The sequence below is a fragment of the Chiroxiphia lanceolata genome, chromosome 3 (assembly GCF_009829145.1).
Source record: "Chiroxiphia lanceolata isolate bChiLan1 chromosome 3, bChiLan1.pri, whole genome shotgun sequence".
In the NCBI taxonomy this organism is placed as follows: domain Eukaryota; kingdom Metazoa; phylum Chordata; class Aves; order Passeriformes; family Pipridae; genus Chiroxiphia; species Chiroxiphia lanceolata.
The window spans coordinates 54195014-54212276 of record NC_045639.1 but is presented as its reverse complement, the minus strand read 5'-3'; the positions used below and the strand labels follow the sequence as shown (position 1 = coordinate 54212276).

Below are 17263 nucleotides of genomic sequence, written 5' to 3'. Positions count from 1 at the left end.
CATCCTTGAAATATGCCTCCTTCTGTGATGAAGAATTACAGGTGGTTATAATTCACCAGGCATTTCTGAAAGCAGTGATATGCAAGAGAAAGACAGACCACTGCAGCAGGTGATGTGGGAGTGATTGCTGAATAAGAAAAGCTAGAAGGAGAAATTACTTTTCATGACAGTAGGGAGGCACATTTCAAACTTGGCTTATAATTGTATATACTTTCCTGTCTCTGAAATTCTCTTACATACATTAATGTTATAGCAATCTATATGAACAAAATGGGCAGTATGCCAAAGGGGGTTGTAATTGTCAAGTACCTCTGTATTGTTATTGGAGAGGGGAGGAGGATATCCACTAACAGTGTAATTACATGGCAATTCCAGGGAAATTGATTATTATTAGCTTTTTATGATCACACTAACAAAGTCAATGATCCAAGATGAAATAGCAAAAATTAGTGCTTGAACAATATTCAGAAACAAGGTATCACCAGGTGAGATGTATCTGAAACCAGATAATTCCTGAAATGGAAATGGCCATCTCCCATCAATTATAACTATGGATGTGCTCTATTAAAGCCCGATCCACTTGAATGGGGGACTCCCAGCATGAATGGCCACATAAGTATGCAATGACACATACAGGATCGAGAAGTGGGTGGGTGTTTATTCTAAATACCCACATCACTGGGGTATTTGCACCTTTAACCAACAGAGAGAATTACAGGTAGTGAATACAGATCAATTTCTTCAAGTTGGTTATTGCTTTAACAAAATCTTTTGTCACTTTTTCTAACATCCATCTTCAGTCCCCCAAACACAGCATGGAGACTGGATACCTGCATAGTCAGAACTATCATTTGTCAGCCATGTCTTCCCCTTTGAGGCTCTGTGGTTTTATATATAATAATTAAAAACACTTCTCTGTGATGTGAGAAGGCTTTTTGAAAAGGAGAGCAAATTGCTGCAATACAATAGCGTAATATTTTTGAAGGTCATAATAATAAAGTAGGGGAAAGAGAATAATCATTATTGCTCTTTCTTGTAATTAGTTTGCTTTCCGATATCCCACACTGTAACTAGAACATTATTCAAGAACACCCATCACAGTGCTTAACAAGATTTAATGTACATTTATTCTTAACATGTGGAACATATAAAGATTTTATACTGAATAAATGAAATTCATTAAGCCAGAGGAAAAGGAGGAATTTACATCAAGTTTTTTTCTTTTTAACTACATTATCTTGAAATACAAATGCAGATTCTTGTCACTGAAAAATCTTTGAAGTTGTGTTTCTTCCTTTTTTTTCCTGTATATATTTTTGTTGTCTGTAGACTGGTAACCATTTTCTTAAATCAATCCATACGTAACCATTTCCACACCTTGATTTATAAAGCAAATTGTGATCGGCTGCTCTCCCGAAATAGAGCATGACTTTATACATACAGAAACTTGTACATTACCCTCAGTTGTTGGTTTTCTGTGTTGGGTTTTTCCTTTTTTCTTTTTTTTTTTTTTATTATTTTTTGGAGATATGGCCCAAATGAAAGAAAAAAATAATTCTACTATCACTTTGTAGATACCACATCATGAAAAAGAAACTAAAAACTTTGTACTAAAAAAAAAATGAGGGTATGTTTCATGTACAACTTCTATATACATCACGGCCCTTAGGCAATAAAAAAATATTTTAAAAAATGATTAAAGGAATTGTGAAGAACTGTCATTGTGGAAGGTCAAAAAAAAAAAAAACAAACAGATGTAGACAAGACAGTTCTGGTGAGGAAGCAATTGATGTTTAACTTCAGGTTTTGTTTAAAAATTTTTTCACTTGACTTTTTTGTTTTGTTTTGCTCCTAGCCTAATGTAACCATTTCTCCTGAGGAGAAACCAGTATCGTTTTGGATTTTGACTACTGACTGACACCCTCCTTGATCCCCTACACCTACATCACTAGAATCTTCTATTGCACAGAGCTTTGGGTGATGGTATACAAGTTTTTTTTTATTTTTTCCTTATTTGAAAAAATAAAACACACAGGAACTTGGTAAGTTGGTTATTTTTCACCTTTTTGTTTCAAAGTGGTGAGATTTTTTTTCCATCATACAATGGTTTGCCATAACATTTTTTAAAAGTCACTAGTTCGCTTCCCAAAAAATATGCAATACAAACATGGAAAAGAACATTGTAAAGGATAATCTATGGAAAAAAAAAGTGTGACCTTTGAATGTACTAGACAGCAACTTTGGTTAAAAAAAATAAAATAAAAAGTTGTACTTATACACATAGACAGCAAATATTAATTTTATAACTGTTCAAATTAATAATTTCTTTAATTCCCAATTGGTAAATAGTGAATGGGGCAGAGGAGCAAAGATTCTTTTTTTTTCCTTCTTCCTACGTTGGATAAACAAGAACAGAAAACAGCCAGTTATATGTGACCCTCTAATCTCCACTCACACATGCTTGGCTTCTCACTTATGTCATAACTGCCCAATCTGAAAAAGTACATCACAGATGACAGATGCAACCAGAGAGTTCAGGACAGCAGATATTGAGATATCCAGCAAACGACCCTCGTGCAAAAGGAACTCTGAGCGGTTCTCGTCCACTCGAGCCATGGCCAGCAAGGCCTTGGCTGCCCTGCACATCATGTCTACGCTAGGCGGCTCCAGAGGCGGAGGCTGCATGTGCATGAGGTTATGCTGGCTCTGCTGGTACTGGGCCATAGTGACCCCATCCTCCAGGAAGCTTATCAAGTTTCCGATACTTCCCTTCTGCACAGCTATTGCCCTTGCTGCTAATGTGTCTCCCTGGGCAAGGTTCGATAAGAGCGCCATGGACATTTCTCGGCAGACCGGGTTTTTGCGGTCCCCGACGTACCTAACTAAAGTAGCGTAGAGTTTCTCCTGACGACTGAATGGGGGGGTGGCCAAGATAAGGTCCACATTATTGTCCTGGATACTGAGCTTACATAGGGTCTCCAGCACAAGTCTTTGAGGCGAAAGAACTGAGTTGGGCCCCACGGTTGGAAAAGGATCCTGTGCCTCCGCAGACGGGCACACCATCCAGTGCAGCAAGCCATCCAAAATTGGCAAACAGATGCTTTCTGTGTAAGCAGACAAGTCTAGCTGCCCAGAAATGTTGGCTAATGTGACCAATGTATTATCCCTCAAGACCTCGAGGCAGTCCCACCACCACTCATCCTTGCTGCAGGCCACCCCTTTGTCCTCCTCTTCCTCTTTCTCGTAAGTCTGCGGCGCTCGCTTTCTTTCTGGATGCTCGTGGTGAAGAAGGATCAGCTTTCCCAGGATCAGCACCAAGCCTGGATGTTTGGACATTTCGGTGTCATTGCCAGGCACAAAAGACAAGCTACGGACAATATTTGACACACAGATGCAGCGTTTGGCCAAGGAGTCTTGCCAGTGAGTTATGGTGCATAGAGGAGTCTCATCCCGGCTCCTTGGCTCATCCTCTAGCAGTTTAATATTCCGGTGGCTTTTGGCTTGATGGATCCCAAAGGGAAATTTACTGCTCTCTGTTTGGGAGCCAGAGTTTGAGTCTTCAGGTAATGCTCCTGGCCGAGCTGAGAGGACATCATCAATGGTTGCTGTTATACTTTTTTCTTGTTGTTCCTCAAATTCACCTTTCCCCTCGAGGTCCTTCTTTTTGCTTGGAGAGTTCAAGGAAGGAGGGGCTTTCCTACGTGGAGGAATCTCCATCTTGCTTTCGAAGTGAGTCTGGATATGCTCAGTTGTGTCACCACCACCAAGCTGCCAGTGGAGAAGTCCACTATCAAACTCCTGAACGCGTCCAAGTTTGTCAGATCGGTCAACAACAAATAGATTATTTTTCTTTACAATCTTTATTGGCAGCTTGTCAAATTTACTGGCTTGTTTTGGCCTCTCACTTGGATCAGCAATGGCACCAGGAGTGGAAAAAACAATGCTCTTTTCTTCTCCTTCTACCTTTTCATCCTCCCCTTCCTCCTCATCTTCATCAAAATAGTCAATACATTCGTCATTCTCATCTTTTCCAGTATCCTCTGCCAAGGACTGACTATCATCTTTCTTGGCTGCTTTGTGATCAAGTGCTTTGTGGCCTGGATCGCCCACTTCATATTCCATAAGGATTCCAAAAATGTCAATCAGGCATTTTCTAAAATATTCTACTAAAAGCTCAAGAAATCCAGATAACTGAGGGGAGAAGAAAGAACATAAAAATCAGATAAATATTTTTGTCTGCATGGAATTTTATTAGGAACACTGATGCATACATGCCTATACCCTTCATCCTGCTGTGGACTTGTGGCTAGGTCCTGCATCATGGAAGTTAAAAGAAACTCTTCTAGTGTCTGTCTAAACAGTATATAATGTCAAACTATCATGGCTCCATTTGCTTAAACTGTAACAGCTATAAGAAGCACAGAACTTTATTCATGTTTCCTTTAAGCCTAGTAGATGTCTTAACCTAGCTGTTCCATCCCCTTCCAAGTGCCTCTTATTCTTGTTTATTTGCACAGAGTACTGAAGTTCCTAACTCAGTTTTTCTGATTTGTACTTTTATTAGATATCTGAAGTTTACAATTCTCCCTCTCCTTCTTTGTCTCTGCAGTTCAGGGTCTGAGTACTGACAGTCTAGATTAACATCCCAGCTCTTTTTGCCTGGCAATAGTTAAAAACTGTTATTGGAGCCTGGTGTTGTAAGTCACCTTTCAGAAACAGTTTTCATTTAGGTTTAACCTTCTTAATTAACTTGTAATCACTTTCTTATGGAAAGGCAGTAGTTGGACTTGGTATTAATTTACGCTCAATGGCTTTATTATTAAAAATTCTTTGCTGTTATGATGTGTTTAGCCCCCCAGTCAGGCTTTTAATTTGTTTGTTTTGTTTGTTTGTTTCTTTTAAAACTGTGGGCTAATAGGTTTTCAGCAAAATGTATCCTTTTGTCCATTCTAGATTCTCTTATGATTGCCAAACCCTTGAACAATAAATAACAAACTGATGCTTATGAACTGCACGAATCATGAGTCATCATATGGAGTCCTGACCACCACTAGAAATAAGAGTTCAAGGCCAAAGTAAAAAAAGACTATTTATTCAAAAGAACATATATATTTACAATGTGCCTGGTGCAGTAACACAGTTTCTAATAGAAATCAGAAGAGATTCACCTCATTTAACTTCTAACACTGCACTAGTTACACACCTAACCTAATTGTCTAGATTCCTTTTTATAATCAATGGTCTTTTACAGGCCATTTCTAGAATATGATTCATCTGACCTATTTTAGATCTCTTCTTCTACATGAGATGAATCATGCTATAGACACCCTGGTTCTAAAGTTAGGTGGGATGAAATGTACCATTTGTGTCTGCATTTAAAAAAAAAGTAATTATATTTAAAAAATTATGAGTTATACCATTAGTAACCAAGGAATGAATGAAGAGAGAAACTGAATATTTAATTTGTACAAATTTTAGATAATGTGCATTATCATCATGCCATTTATTGCTATCACCTAACAGGCCAAAGATTAGAGCAGAGCTGGGAGGTAGTGAGGCAAAAATCACACACAGTTAAATCCTGTATTACTTGCATCCTATGGACAGACAGTGGATATTAGCCTTTAAATTGTCACTCTGGTATTTCAGTGAAAACTTAATTCACTGGAAGAAGAAAACAAACAGAAAATAAGCAATTAAAAAAAATCCCACAACCTCGTATGAAACTACTGAAGAGGGACAAGTCATCACCAAAAGACAGCTTTCAAATCAATTTAATATGGTTTTGCAAAGCCTTTTATGGAAACATAAATTAAGCAAGATTACTAACATACTGCTGTTTTCTGGGATTGTGCTTGTACTATGTGAATTTATACATTAGTCTTTTGTCAGTGCTAAAACTCCTATATTCCTACATGCTCCTTTCAACAAGAAACCTCTTTCTTTCAGGCTTATAATTTCCCCTATTCGGCTTACATCTACCTTGTTACTCACTGTTACCAATCATTAACAAGTGGACGTTTTGCAGTATTCAAATTTATGTTGATTAGAAGAAATTGTGAAGGCCATCAGCATTTTGTAGGTATCTTATTTCAGTTCTCCTTCCTTGGAAAGTTGAGATGTATACTGCTTTCCCACTTACCTGAGAGAGGTTGAAAGTAGCAACAGTGCTGTCATCATACAGAAGAATATTAATAGTGTCTAGCGCCCAGGTACTTTCAGCCAAAAGACCAGATTTAAGAGACATCATCACTCTCCAGGCCTCAGGAGTTACTGGAGAAAGAAGGAGAAGTAAAATGGCATTAGTGCATCCTTGAAGACTGTTAATGAGTTCCTGAAAGATTAAACTGTGACATTCTGAAAATGCAAATTTAAATTAAATAGTTACTGAAACACTGGTTAAGACCCTACTTAAACCACTTAGTTCTGTTCAGTTTTCTCTAATTGCTAATCAGCCTTAATACTGGAGAATATCCTAACATAGTCATTCTTCTTGACTTTGCTGAAGCTGAAATAATCATAAAAACTTCAGGAAGCTGACTAAATTGAATAATCAGTAAACAAAGGTAGAATACTCTGTCAGGAGCGTGGAAATCTGAAGTTTGAGAACTTGAATGTATGAAATGTAACTGCAATTTAAGATAAGAAGATACTTGGGAAAGAATAGGGGGAGAAACAAACAGGACAAATAATATGCAATGAATAAATGGACCATTCAAGGGAGGCAGAGACTGTAACTACACAGCAGAACAGCATGAGCTTCCATGGAATAAGAACAGAGAAAGCTTTGCTCAGCTAAATGTTGCATTGATGACTTAACAGACATTCTGAAAGACCTTTCAACACATCTCATTTTGAAATCTTGAGGCAAGCTTTGTTTTTAATGCATTTCTGGAGACCTTAGGTCTCCATATAAAATACTGCTTTATTTCATGTCAGACTGTCTGGGATGAGTTTTACCTATCATCGTCACCGATGCATATGCTATTACCTTTTTACTGGAGACAACCACATCATAGTTACTAAAGTTCCCTATTTGTCAAAAGTCTTAAAATGTGAAAAAAAAAAAATCAAAATCAGAGTCCCCTTTTCACAGCTTATTTTGGTTATTTAGCTTTTGTTTTGATGCTTACCAATATCTTTTGAGGTAATCTTTCGTCTTGGTTTTAAGACTGGTTGGGATGCTTCTACAGAGCCCGGGGGGAAGGTAATTTCTCGCCTAATCGGTGGTGGTTGGGGTGGAGGTCCCGTGACCTGCGACACTGGAACTGTGGGTATAACCTTTTGCATCTTCATGGAGGGTAGGAAAGGAGACTTGCTTGGAGACATACGGTTTTCCAAAGAGCGCTGGAAGGATGCTGGACTTGGAGCTCTAGAGATGTGGTTTGGCATAGAGGGTGGTGTCTGGTAGGATGACTGAGGAGGTCTAGTGATAGGCTGCATGGAGGCTGAGGATGACATATAAGAAGGCTGACGTTGGTTGACATGAGAAGGCCACTGACTCTCGTGGTTTATCCTCTGGTCAGGTACCATCATATCATCAGTGCGATTCATCCCTGGATACGGTGGGGCCTGTGCAGGGCCTCCTGGACCTTGCCTGTTCTGGTAAGGGTAAGGCATATCATTTCGTGTCGGCCACATGTTCTGCTGAGGACCTTCACTGGACGATGACGACTGCATAGGGCCACCAATCATCTGGGGAGGTATTCCATGCTGCTGCATTTGTCCTGGGCCCTGCATCCTCTCCCTGTTATATGGATATGGATACTGTCCCTGCATGGGTCTCCTGTCAGGCCCTGTGTAAGCATTGCTGTACTGGTTATACATTTCCTGTTGCTGGTTGCCATACTGCATGTTATACATATCCCCTTCATGGCGTTTGGCTGGAGGCCCATACATGCCATCCATGTGTCGTTTATAGTTCTGAAAAAAAATTTTCGAAAGATGTGTCACTTTTACTCCGTACACAATACAAATATACTGGCTGAAGGCTCATTAAAAAAGCTGGAGGTGCTTTGTTCTAGAGGGATTGTGCTGATTCCAGAGTCAGGGATGCAGTGGTACCGCTAGCCTTTCTTTTTAAGCCTCTGTTTTGCTGTGCTTGCAACCAAATACTAAAAGGAAACTTATCCTTGGGCTAAATTTTCTTATGCTTGCTTTAATTTTCTCCCTTTCCCTTTCCTTTCCTATCTGTCAGATTAAATTCCACTGGTCATTTCAGACATGCATGCAAAGGCAACAGTCCTCACTAACTAAAATATCTTCACTTCTTTTTTATACTTAGTCTACTAAGAAGAAAAATCTTTAAAAAAATTCAGAACCACCCAGTGAATCTTTTCAAGAGACAGGCACTGAATAAGTTCTTAAAGTAACAAGATATGCTGCAAGCATGTCTGAAACACTAGATCTTATGGGAGGACATAGGCTACACACAGTAAATTTATTAGTAGGAGAAAACAATTCTGCTGCATTTGACACTCTGGCTAATTCCCAGGAATGTCTTCTGTTTGGGCAACTGTCCTCTTCCCAAATCATCCTAATCAATTTAATTTACTGTGAGAATATTACAGCAAATGGTCACATCCAAACATTCTATTCTAGTTTATGCAGGTTCTTACCCTGCTGTTCAATAATGACTTAAGCAATGTAACTAAAAGCTGCCACCTATGGTTTATTCCCTCTTTGTTTCTCACCCTCTCAAGTGGGGAATGTTCTGTGAGGTAAGCTATTTTACCTTGGGGAGAGCTGAGTGGTTTTTAAACCATATAAGCTTGTATGTATTTATGTTTAAGATGGCAAAACAAAAAAAAGACATGTTGCTGTTTGAGGGGAAGGTGGTAAGGTTCTAGTTCCTGTGGGAGTTTGTTCCATAGTTCAAACCACACTGAGTGCTCTGAAGCAAAAAATGGGAATTAAATGGGTGATTTTTGAATATATGATCTATGGCAAATTCAAAGTTACAGCTCCCCTGGAAACTGTAGCTCAGTCCCATTGCACAATGTATACTAATGCACTAGAGTTAAGATCAGATAAAATTCTATATGTATTCAATATGGGAAAGTTAAAACAGCTCTGGGATTCATAAACTCATCTTCCAACTTTGGTGCACATAAACCCACAACTACTGTATTGCATGGAAGTTTTTTTTTTTTTTTTTTCAAAAACTTGCAATAGAGCTGTCTGGCTATCTGAGAAATACCTATTTCCAGCCTTACATGAACTACTGTACTAAATTCCACCCTTGGGACCAATTTATACATTAAGAAATGACTTGGCAGTTGCCACACCTAAAAAGGCGGTGTTTGTTTTGCCACAGTGACTCAGTGCTTACAGTAGACACTTGGGAATGAAGCATGTGCCTTTTTAAAAGCACTTCACCACTCTTGTATCTGTAGTGGCAACAGTCCTAATAGTATCCAGTGCTGAGGACAGTGATGGGCCTGAGCTCCCCCCTCCTGTATAAAGGTTCGGCAAGAGACTAAGGCTGCACAACATGTCTCTCTCTCCACCAGGGATGTGGAATTCTGAGACCTCACAGAAGACAAAACCCCACCAATAAGGTCACCTGCTGCATAACAGCTCTTGGGGTATAAGCATTCATGCAGGAATTGAAAAACCTGGCTCGAAGTGTTTCATTAGCCCCAGGAGTTCATGCTCCAATCACTTCCATTGCAGGTCATTCCCTAGCCTTCAGATTGGAGATAAAGCTTTGAAAGGGTCATTTTTCACATTCTTCCTGTACCACTACAGAGTAAGATTTAGGAAATTGTAAATAAACTAGTGGCAACCGAGTCTCTAGATAAATGAAGAAATGGAATCCTCTGGGGATGGGAGGGAGAGGCCGAGGCCGGTCAGGATCCTTGTCCTTCATTCTTCACTGCTTTTCTGCATTAATGCATTTTGCATTCAAGAATCATTGTACAAAGTATATAAACAGCACTAAGGACAGGGCCAAATATATTTTTAAAAATTCTAGCTGTCTCCTTGCCTAAATGAACATGTAGTTAATATATTCCCTCCACACGTTAGCATGGAATATCACAAACTGTTCTGTTATGTATCTTTGCAATTTCCCCACTAAATCACCTAGACTGCTAGCATATGCTCGTCATAAAAAATAAAACAGTTTTTCAATTATGCTATTTTTGAGATGTTATGAACCAAAGAGATAAGCAACAAATTCTGAAATTTAAATTTATATATATTTTTCATACAGTGCAATTTAAGATCTCTTTTGCGTTCTCCCCACAGCACCCTCCCTCCCACCCTTGCCCCCTGATTTCCCCCACCGAAAAGGACTATCTGAAATTGGCTGAAAACTAGTTTACATTTTAGTTTTTTTATAATAAGGAAATAGCTTCTATTTTGGAAGCTAACTTCAAGTACCGTATGACTAAAAATAAATTAGTAACATGTAGAATGAAACTGATCCTGTTGAAGTCAGTGGAGTTTTGCTATTGACTTATACGATGGGATTTTGCTCACAAGGTATGAATCATATACCTAAGAAAAATAATCTTATAAATTAATATAATTTGTATTTTTGAAGTTATTACAAAGTTAGGGAGATTGGAATGTACAAACATTTAAACTATTTTTAATGCCAATAATGTTCTCTCTTATGTATTTGTACCATATTATTAGTAGAGATAACATGTAAGAATATACCATCTGATCTATATTAAAGATATGACCCAGCACAGCAGTAAATAACTGAGTGTGTTGCACATTTTACTTTGTTCCAGTTTTCTGCTGGGTTCACTTAGCTGCATGACATTAAGTTAAGGCCCTTCAATCTGCCAGCCAAGTGGCTCTCCTATTTGTTTCTGGAACTGAGGCAACATCACTTTACTTATCTATGCATTATATTTCCCAGTCTGCTGGTTATTAACTTGGGACAATCGCTTGATGCACATCCAAAACCACAGAACAGCTGTTAGAATTTACACTCTTCCAGTGTAATGAACACATTTTCCTATATCTGCACATACAATGCTCATCCATACAGGCTATGATTTTGACCAGAACTACAGTGCTCCTCTGTGCCAAAAGCAATATATCATATAAAAAAATTTTTGAATGTATACATAATTTTGGGGTCAATTTTATTAACCAAAGGTTATGAATATAGCCATCTTCCCCTCTCCTACCTGCTGCTGTGGATACATGCCAGGTTGATGTCCTCCATATGGTGGCTGTCCTGAGGGAGGTCCTTGTCCTGGATACTGCTGCCCATATGGTTCATGCCTAAAATAAAGCATTCAGAGCAACACTTAGAGCTGCTGAAACTTCAAAGCCACCAGGGAAAGTAAAATACTCTGTTGATCTTGCACCTTGAAGGTATTTGCCATTTGGAAACAAAGTGAAGGTATAGTATGGTATGATCCTGAGCTTGATGTAGTAAGCTCTGCTGGAGCTGGTAGTGGGAAGAAGGAGATAAAGTACAAGAAAGCAGGAGCAGTGAAGATGCAACAAGGAGGTTTAGAGGGAGCAGTCAGGTATGGAAACAAGTTAAGGTCAGCAAAGAGGTAAGAAAGGCAGCTGCAGCTGCTGAGAACCCATCTCCGGTGGAAAAGTATCTGATGTACAGCTCAAAGGCTGCAAGTAAAAATTCTGTTGTAACATTTGTAACATGCCAGTCTACTAGCAAGCTACTTTCTGGATCATTCAAGAATATAATCAATAGTTGACTGCCAATTTAAACTGAGTAAAAACAGTACTCATAATTTTGCTAATGTTCATGTCATTGTTAATTAAAGCTACATAATGAAGCATACACATAAGAGACAGAGTTGCATTGCACTTGGAAACTTACCTGTGGCCTTTAAGACCTCTGAGGAGCACTACAGTGTAACTGCAATATTTTTAGCACATCTGAATGAAATTTAGGTTGCTGAAATGAAGTACTTGGAAAGTATTAAGATTGATAAATAACACTGTATTGCAGGCCAATATGTCAGTAATTCCTCTCTGTACACTACCAGTGAGAACACATCTACAATTAGAGGATAATTATGGAAGTAATATATCAGGGAGAATCACAGAAACAGAGGACTGGGGAACCTGACATATTATAAGATCTAATGGAACCTAATTTTTCCAAAAGCATAGAAAACTCACTTTTTTTTTTTTTTTGAGAGATGACCAGAGTGAAAGCAATAGCAGTTCAGTATCTTCTAAAATTATGATGTGAATGGAGAGAAATTCTCTAATGCCAGTTAAAAGAACAATGTAAACTGATGGGAGTTGCCTATAGCTGTCCAAGATGGTACAAGCAATAAGCTAAAACTGAGCAAAGGTACACGTATGTTATACATAAGGGAACACTTTCTAAATGTTCAGTTTGTTAGCCACAGGATAACCACAAGCCAGGTGAACTTGTGGGAAGCTTCAGAAGTGGTGTAATTTAATGCTGCTCTGAAGAACCTGGGCCCATAAATTATATTCTAGTTCAGTGCTGGCAGGAAGATATACAAGGGAGGATGTACACTCCTTTTCTAACATCTCTGATTCTACGACTACAGAAAGTCAACTGATTCACCCAAGGCTCTGTCCCCCTCCCCAGAAACTGAACCAATGGTAAAAGCCTAAACAAGAACAGGCAAAACAGAAGTAACACACCAAGAGGCCACATATTCTGTCTGTGTGCTCTCACAGAGGCTGCTAGCACTCACTAGCTGGTTATTGTGGGTATTACAAACAGAGAAATCAGTGTTCACCTTTGCTGGCCAGGGTAACGATTAGGAGAATACATGCTTGGGTCACTGTTTGAAGGCACCATGTTGCTTTGACCAGGTGGTGCCATACTGCCTTCAGGACCCAGCCCATGATCCGACCTAAAAATGACAAAGGAAACCTCATTCTGTAAAAAGCACTTATTCTCCAAAGTTGTCAACAAAATAAAACAAATCATGCCCCTTAAAGAAAACATTCTCTTGACTTATCACCTTCCAGTGGAACCCTTACTCTCACTGACTCCCCAGCAATGTGACCTGTTGAACAATATGATTGTATTTGTTTTAGTTTACACATCTACTAGAAACTTCTGACCAAAAACTACTCTGCCACACTGCGCCACTCTATCTACCATCAGGAAACAAAAAGTGAAGCTAAAGTACACAGACTAATGAAAGAAAAAGCAGGAATACAGCCAGAGCTGCAAAACCTACTAGAATACTTAATACAATACAAACATTCCCAGACCATTCTGCTTGCTAAACCAATGCTTAGACATCAGTGCTTATACCGATTTTTTTCCAAAGCCTTTCCCCAAATAAACAAAAGAGGACCAAATTTATTTTGTGTACTTCACTGAAAGACCAACTCATGAGGGCCCTGATGGACACGTTGCAAGACTGATGTCCCTACAGCTCAGCCAACAGCCTCCAGACTCTTCAAAGGCAATTCACGAACAGACCACAAATCACAGATTTAGACTGCGCATTTTGTTTTCATATAAAAAGCCAAACAGCAACTGTTTGGGTGAAAACATGGCCAGAAGACTAACTCAAGTGCTACTTTATGCCATCATAGCCCAGCCCCACCCAGCTGCCAGCTGAAGGCAGCTGTTAAACACACCCACGAGCTGATCTGCTGCAACTTGAGTGACTTCTAAGGTGTGACAGTTCCTCTTTATTAATTTCTGTGAACAGCTAGACTCAGTCATCACCAGTGGTTTGACTCGCAGTGATTCAGTAAGATGCTGTAGGAAATGTAGGCTGCTATGTTCTCTGCAAGGTGCAATGAGAAAATGAGAAGGGGAGAGACAGGATCATTTTCACTAATAGGCTTTGCTTTTTCCTAAAGATTGACTCACCTCCTGTCATAGCCACTTCCATAAGTGAACTGCTGTCGCTGGCTCATGCTCATGTTGGACATTGCTCCAGATGGACTCTGGTTATACATATCTTGTATTCCACTGTTAGGCATTTGTCCAGGGGTCATGAAAGGCTCATTGCTTCCAGGCACTGTAACAGTAAGGGAAATTAAATTTATTATTCTGGGTGTTTGAAGATCTCTTTCTATTAAATGAAGTATTTTAAAAGAATGTTCAGATTCCTAACACTGCCAGGGAGAATTAGCTGGTGTCTGACAAGCTCTCCAGGGTCTGATGAGAACACATGAAGCAGCACCACAACCAAGATGATAGGTATAATATTAAGGAGCTGAAAGTGAGGAAAGAAATCTCATCCTATGGAACTGAGCTGATCAGGCACCAGGCAGCTTCTTCCCTCTGGTCTTCAAAGCTGAAGATGAACTTGCTCTTGTTCTTTTCACCCCAAACAATGCTAAATATGAATGCAAACATAAGCCTTACAAAACAGATGAAAGCAAATCTCCTAGTCTGAATCACAAAGCTGTCAGAATCAGGCATTTATCTCCCTCCATAAAACCCTCATATACATATATACAATAATTTAATTATGGAAGGGATACTGTATCCTAATGCTGCTTCTCAAGCAGGATGGGCATATTGTATGGGTTCAATAAAAGGCACACTGACTGTTAGTAGATATAAATCGCCAAGCAAATAGAAGAGACTCCAGCCTTTAGTCTCTCATAGTAGATACCAAACAGAGGTATTTCTGTTTTGACAGGATAAAGTGAAATGTATGACAAAGTGGAATACACCCACTTAATCTCACATGTATATAAAACCTGAAGTGAATCTAAGGCAGTGAGTGTTTTCCCTTCCTTCAGTGGTGTTCTATGTTAGTGTCCACAGTACAGGCAAAATGATTTAAAGGAAAGACTAAAAAAAATCACATCAAATTAACAATCTCTTTTAAAGCATCTCCCCATTTCATCACATTGCTCTCTTTCCCCGATTTCTGGGCCTCTTCTTGCCATTCCTCCCTTTTAGTTTACACTTCATCTCCTCCACTTGCTCTTCTCTTTGCAGCCATTATGAGCCCTGCTTGTGTTCTTTCCTCCCACTTTCCTATATATGAGGCATGCGAGATTGATTCATTTTAAGCACATTTTACAATATCCACAAAATCATCTGTAGATATTTTGTAGATATGTATCTGTAGTGCCCAAAAGGACCAGAGTAAATTTTGACATTAATTGAAAATTTTGCTTTCTAAAAATAAACAAACTTTGAGTGTGTTTATGACCTTTTGTCAGGGACTGTCCGAAAGAGAAAAAAATTAGCTTTACTATTCTGAAAAGTATGTAAACTGAGACAAAGAGCACTAGGAGACTTGATCAGTTCCACACTGAATTTATGCTGCTTCCTAATGTATTCGTACAAGCATTTTTAGGATTCTGTTAATTCCAAAATAAGCAGTATGACTGAGTGGGGAAAATACGACCAGACTAGAATGAAACACAATTGCACTGCATCTCTCTTTTTGCTACTAGGATACCAACAACAAAATCAGCAAAGTGAGAAAGCCCATTCTGACTAGAACATCGTGAATACACAGACGCAGGGAAGAACACTTAAGCTCCCAACAAAGAAAATACCTTTTCTCATTCCACCGAAAGGATCTTTATTCGGCTCATATGGCATCCTTCCCATCATATCTGGCATGTTTATTCCCTGCTGGTATGGTGCATTTGGCGTCATGGAGTTTCGCTTTGGGAACGCTGAATCACTTACATCAGAAAAGGGGTCATGCACACTAACTGCGCTGTTTCTACCAGATGAGAAAAAGGAGGCATTAACATCATCATGTATTCATAAGAATTGTGAAAACAGACTGGACTACAATACAACTAGCCCATGATGCTGTGGCAGTGATCAGTGTAGGATATATCCAAGGAAGATCAAAAGACTTTCACAGCAGACAATCATAAAAAAGAATCTATCCACTTCTTCCCCTGGCTTTTTTGTCTACTTACCTTAGAGATCAGGGCTTTTCATCAAATCCACTGTTTCTGCACTTGTATTACTCATTTAGAAGCCTAAACCTTCCTGAAATTTCACTAAGCTGTTTTGCTGGCTTTTACATAGTGAAAGAAAACTCAATCTGAATAAAGATGATTAAAAAAAGGTTCTTGCTATCCTTAGTATTAGAGATGGAGAAAAAAAGTACACTACGTTTGGAGTGGCCCTGTAACAGCCCAGAGTTCAGCTGTGTTCCCTTATGCTGAGAAGTCATAAAGAACTTTCAGATTAAGAACTTCAGATTAAGTCTGTCTGTGTGACTTACAGGACACAGAACTAAAAGGGATCTCTTGGTCCATCCAGTTGAATCCTCTATCTCATATTGTATATGCTTTCCATAATTTGAATTTCAGTAACACCTTAAACCAACACATTTCTCCTTCCGGAGCATGTCTGGACCTGTATAGCACAGGAGTATAGGATAAGCAAGGTTGTGGTTCTGTGTTGGTGTTGTTGGGTTTCACCTTCCTCTCCACGATTGACATTCACATACAGTCCCTTGCACTGGTGTGTGTCTGATGCTTCCCTGGTGTTTAGAAAGCTAATGCACCTCCTCTTTCCCTCTCTCCTCTCCAAAAATAACTAATTTTCTTCCACTTTTCGATCTCTGACTGGTTCACCAAAGAATCAGTTGAGTGCCTAAGCAGCTGGGAAAGACTAGACTAAACTGCTGTAGAACTAGAGCTCAATAAAAAATGAAGCAAAGTCCTTTTCATACCTGCCACCCTGCATAGGTGTCATCTGTCCATGAGGTGTGGATGCTGGTGTTGGGGGCTTCAAATCGCCTGGCACTTCTGTCATGGAATTACTACCAGTGGACTGTGGAGTCTGTGGGCCTTGTAAGGAACCAGAATTAGCTGGGAAATTAAAGAAAAAGGAAATATTAAAAGGTAGCAGCCAAATTCCTAGTGAAATAATAATCATCAAAGAAGGAAACTGGTTCTTTCCTCCAGAAGCCTATGTATACCTTATTCCATCTCAGTACTTTATAAATTCCCCAAAATCCTCTGAGATCAGGGTATGCTCTGCAGTAATAGCCATCATCTTTCCTAGAACTATGAATTTAATCTGCTGCCTGAAGCAACGTGAGTAGAAATCATCTAGATGAAGGATCATTTAAATCAGAGGTCAGAGATACAAAGTTAATTGTCTATAGTTTACAACAGAGTAAATGAAGGTTGTACTTTTGCATAGTTTCTTCATATAATCACTATCACAACACACACTTATAAGGCAAATTTCAGCCAGAAGCTTTTAATCACAAATTTAAGCTACTATATTAATATAAATTCATAATTTCACTTAGCACTAAAAAGCAGACATTCCCATGGTGAAAGATGGCCAATGATTAGTGGCACACTGATCCCT

General features: G+C 39.1%; 1 protein-coding gene across 1 annotated transcript in view; it reads right to left on the bottom strand.

The window, feature by feature from the left end:
* Positions 1 to 1097: 1097 nt before the first annotated feature.
* ARID1B (AT-rich interaction domain 1B) overlaps positions 1098 to 17263 on the bottom strand; it is a 323963-nt gene continuing 307797 nt past the window's right edge. Inside the window, 7 exon segments of the mRNA XM_032684303.1 lie at positions 1098 to 4191; positions 6143 to 6273; positions 7134 to 7923; positions 11151 to 11247; positions 13817 to 13967; positions 15472 to 15644; positions 16614 to 16752. Of these exon segments, the coding sequence (XP_032540194.1) occupies positions 2479 to 4191; positions 6143 to 6273; positions 7134 to 7923; positions 11151 to 11247; positions 13817 to 13967; positions 15472 to 15644; positions 16614 to 16752 (3194 nt within the window). The 3' untranslated portion in view covers positions 1098 to 2478.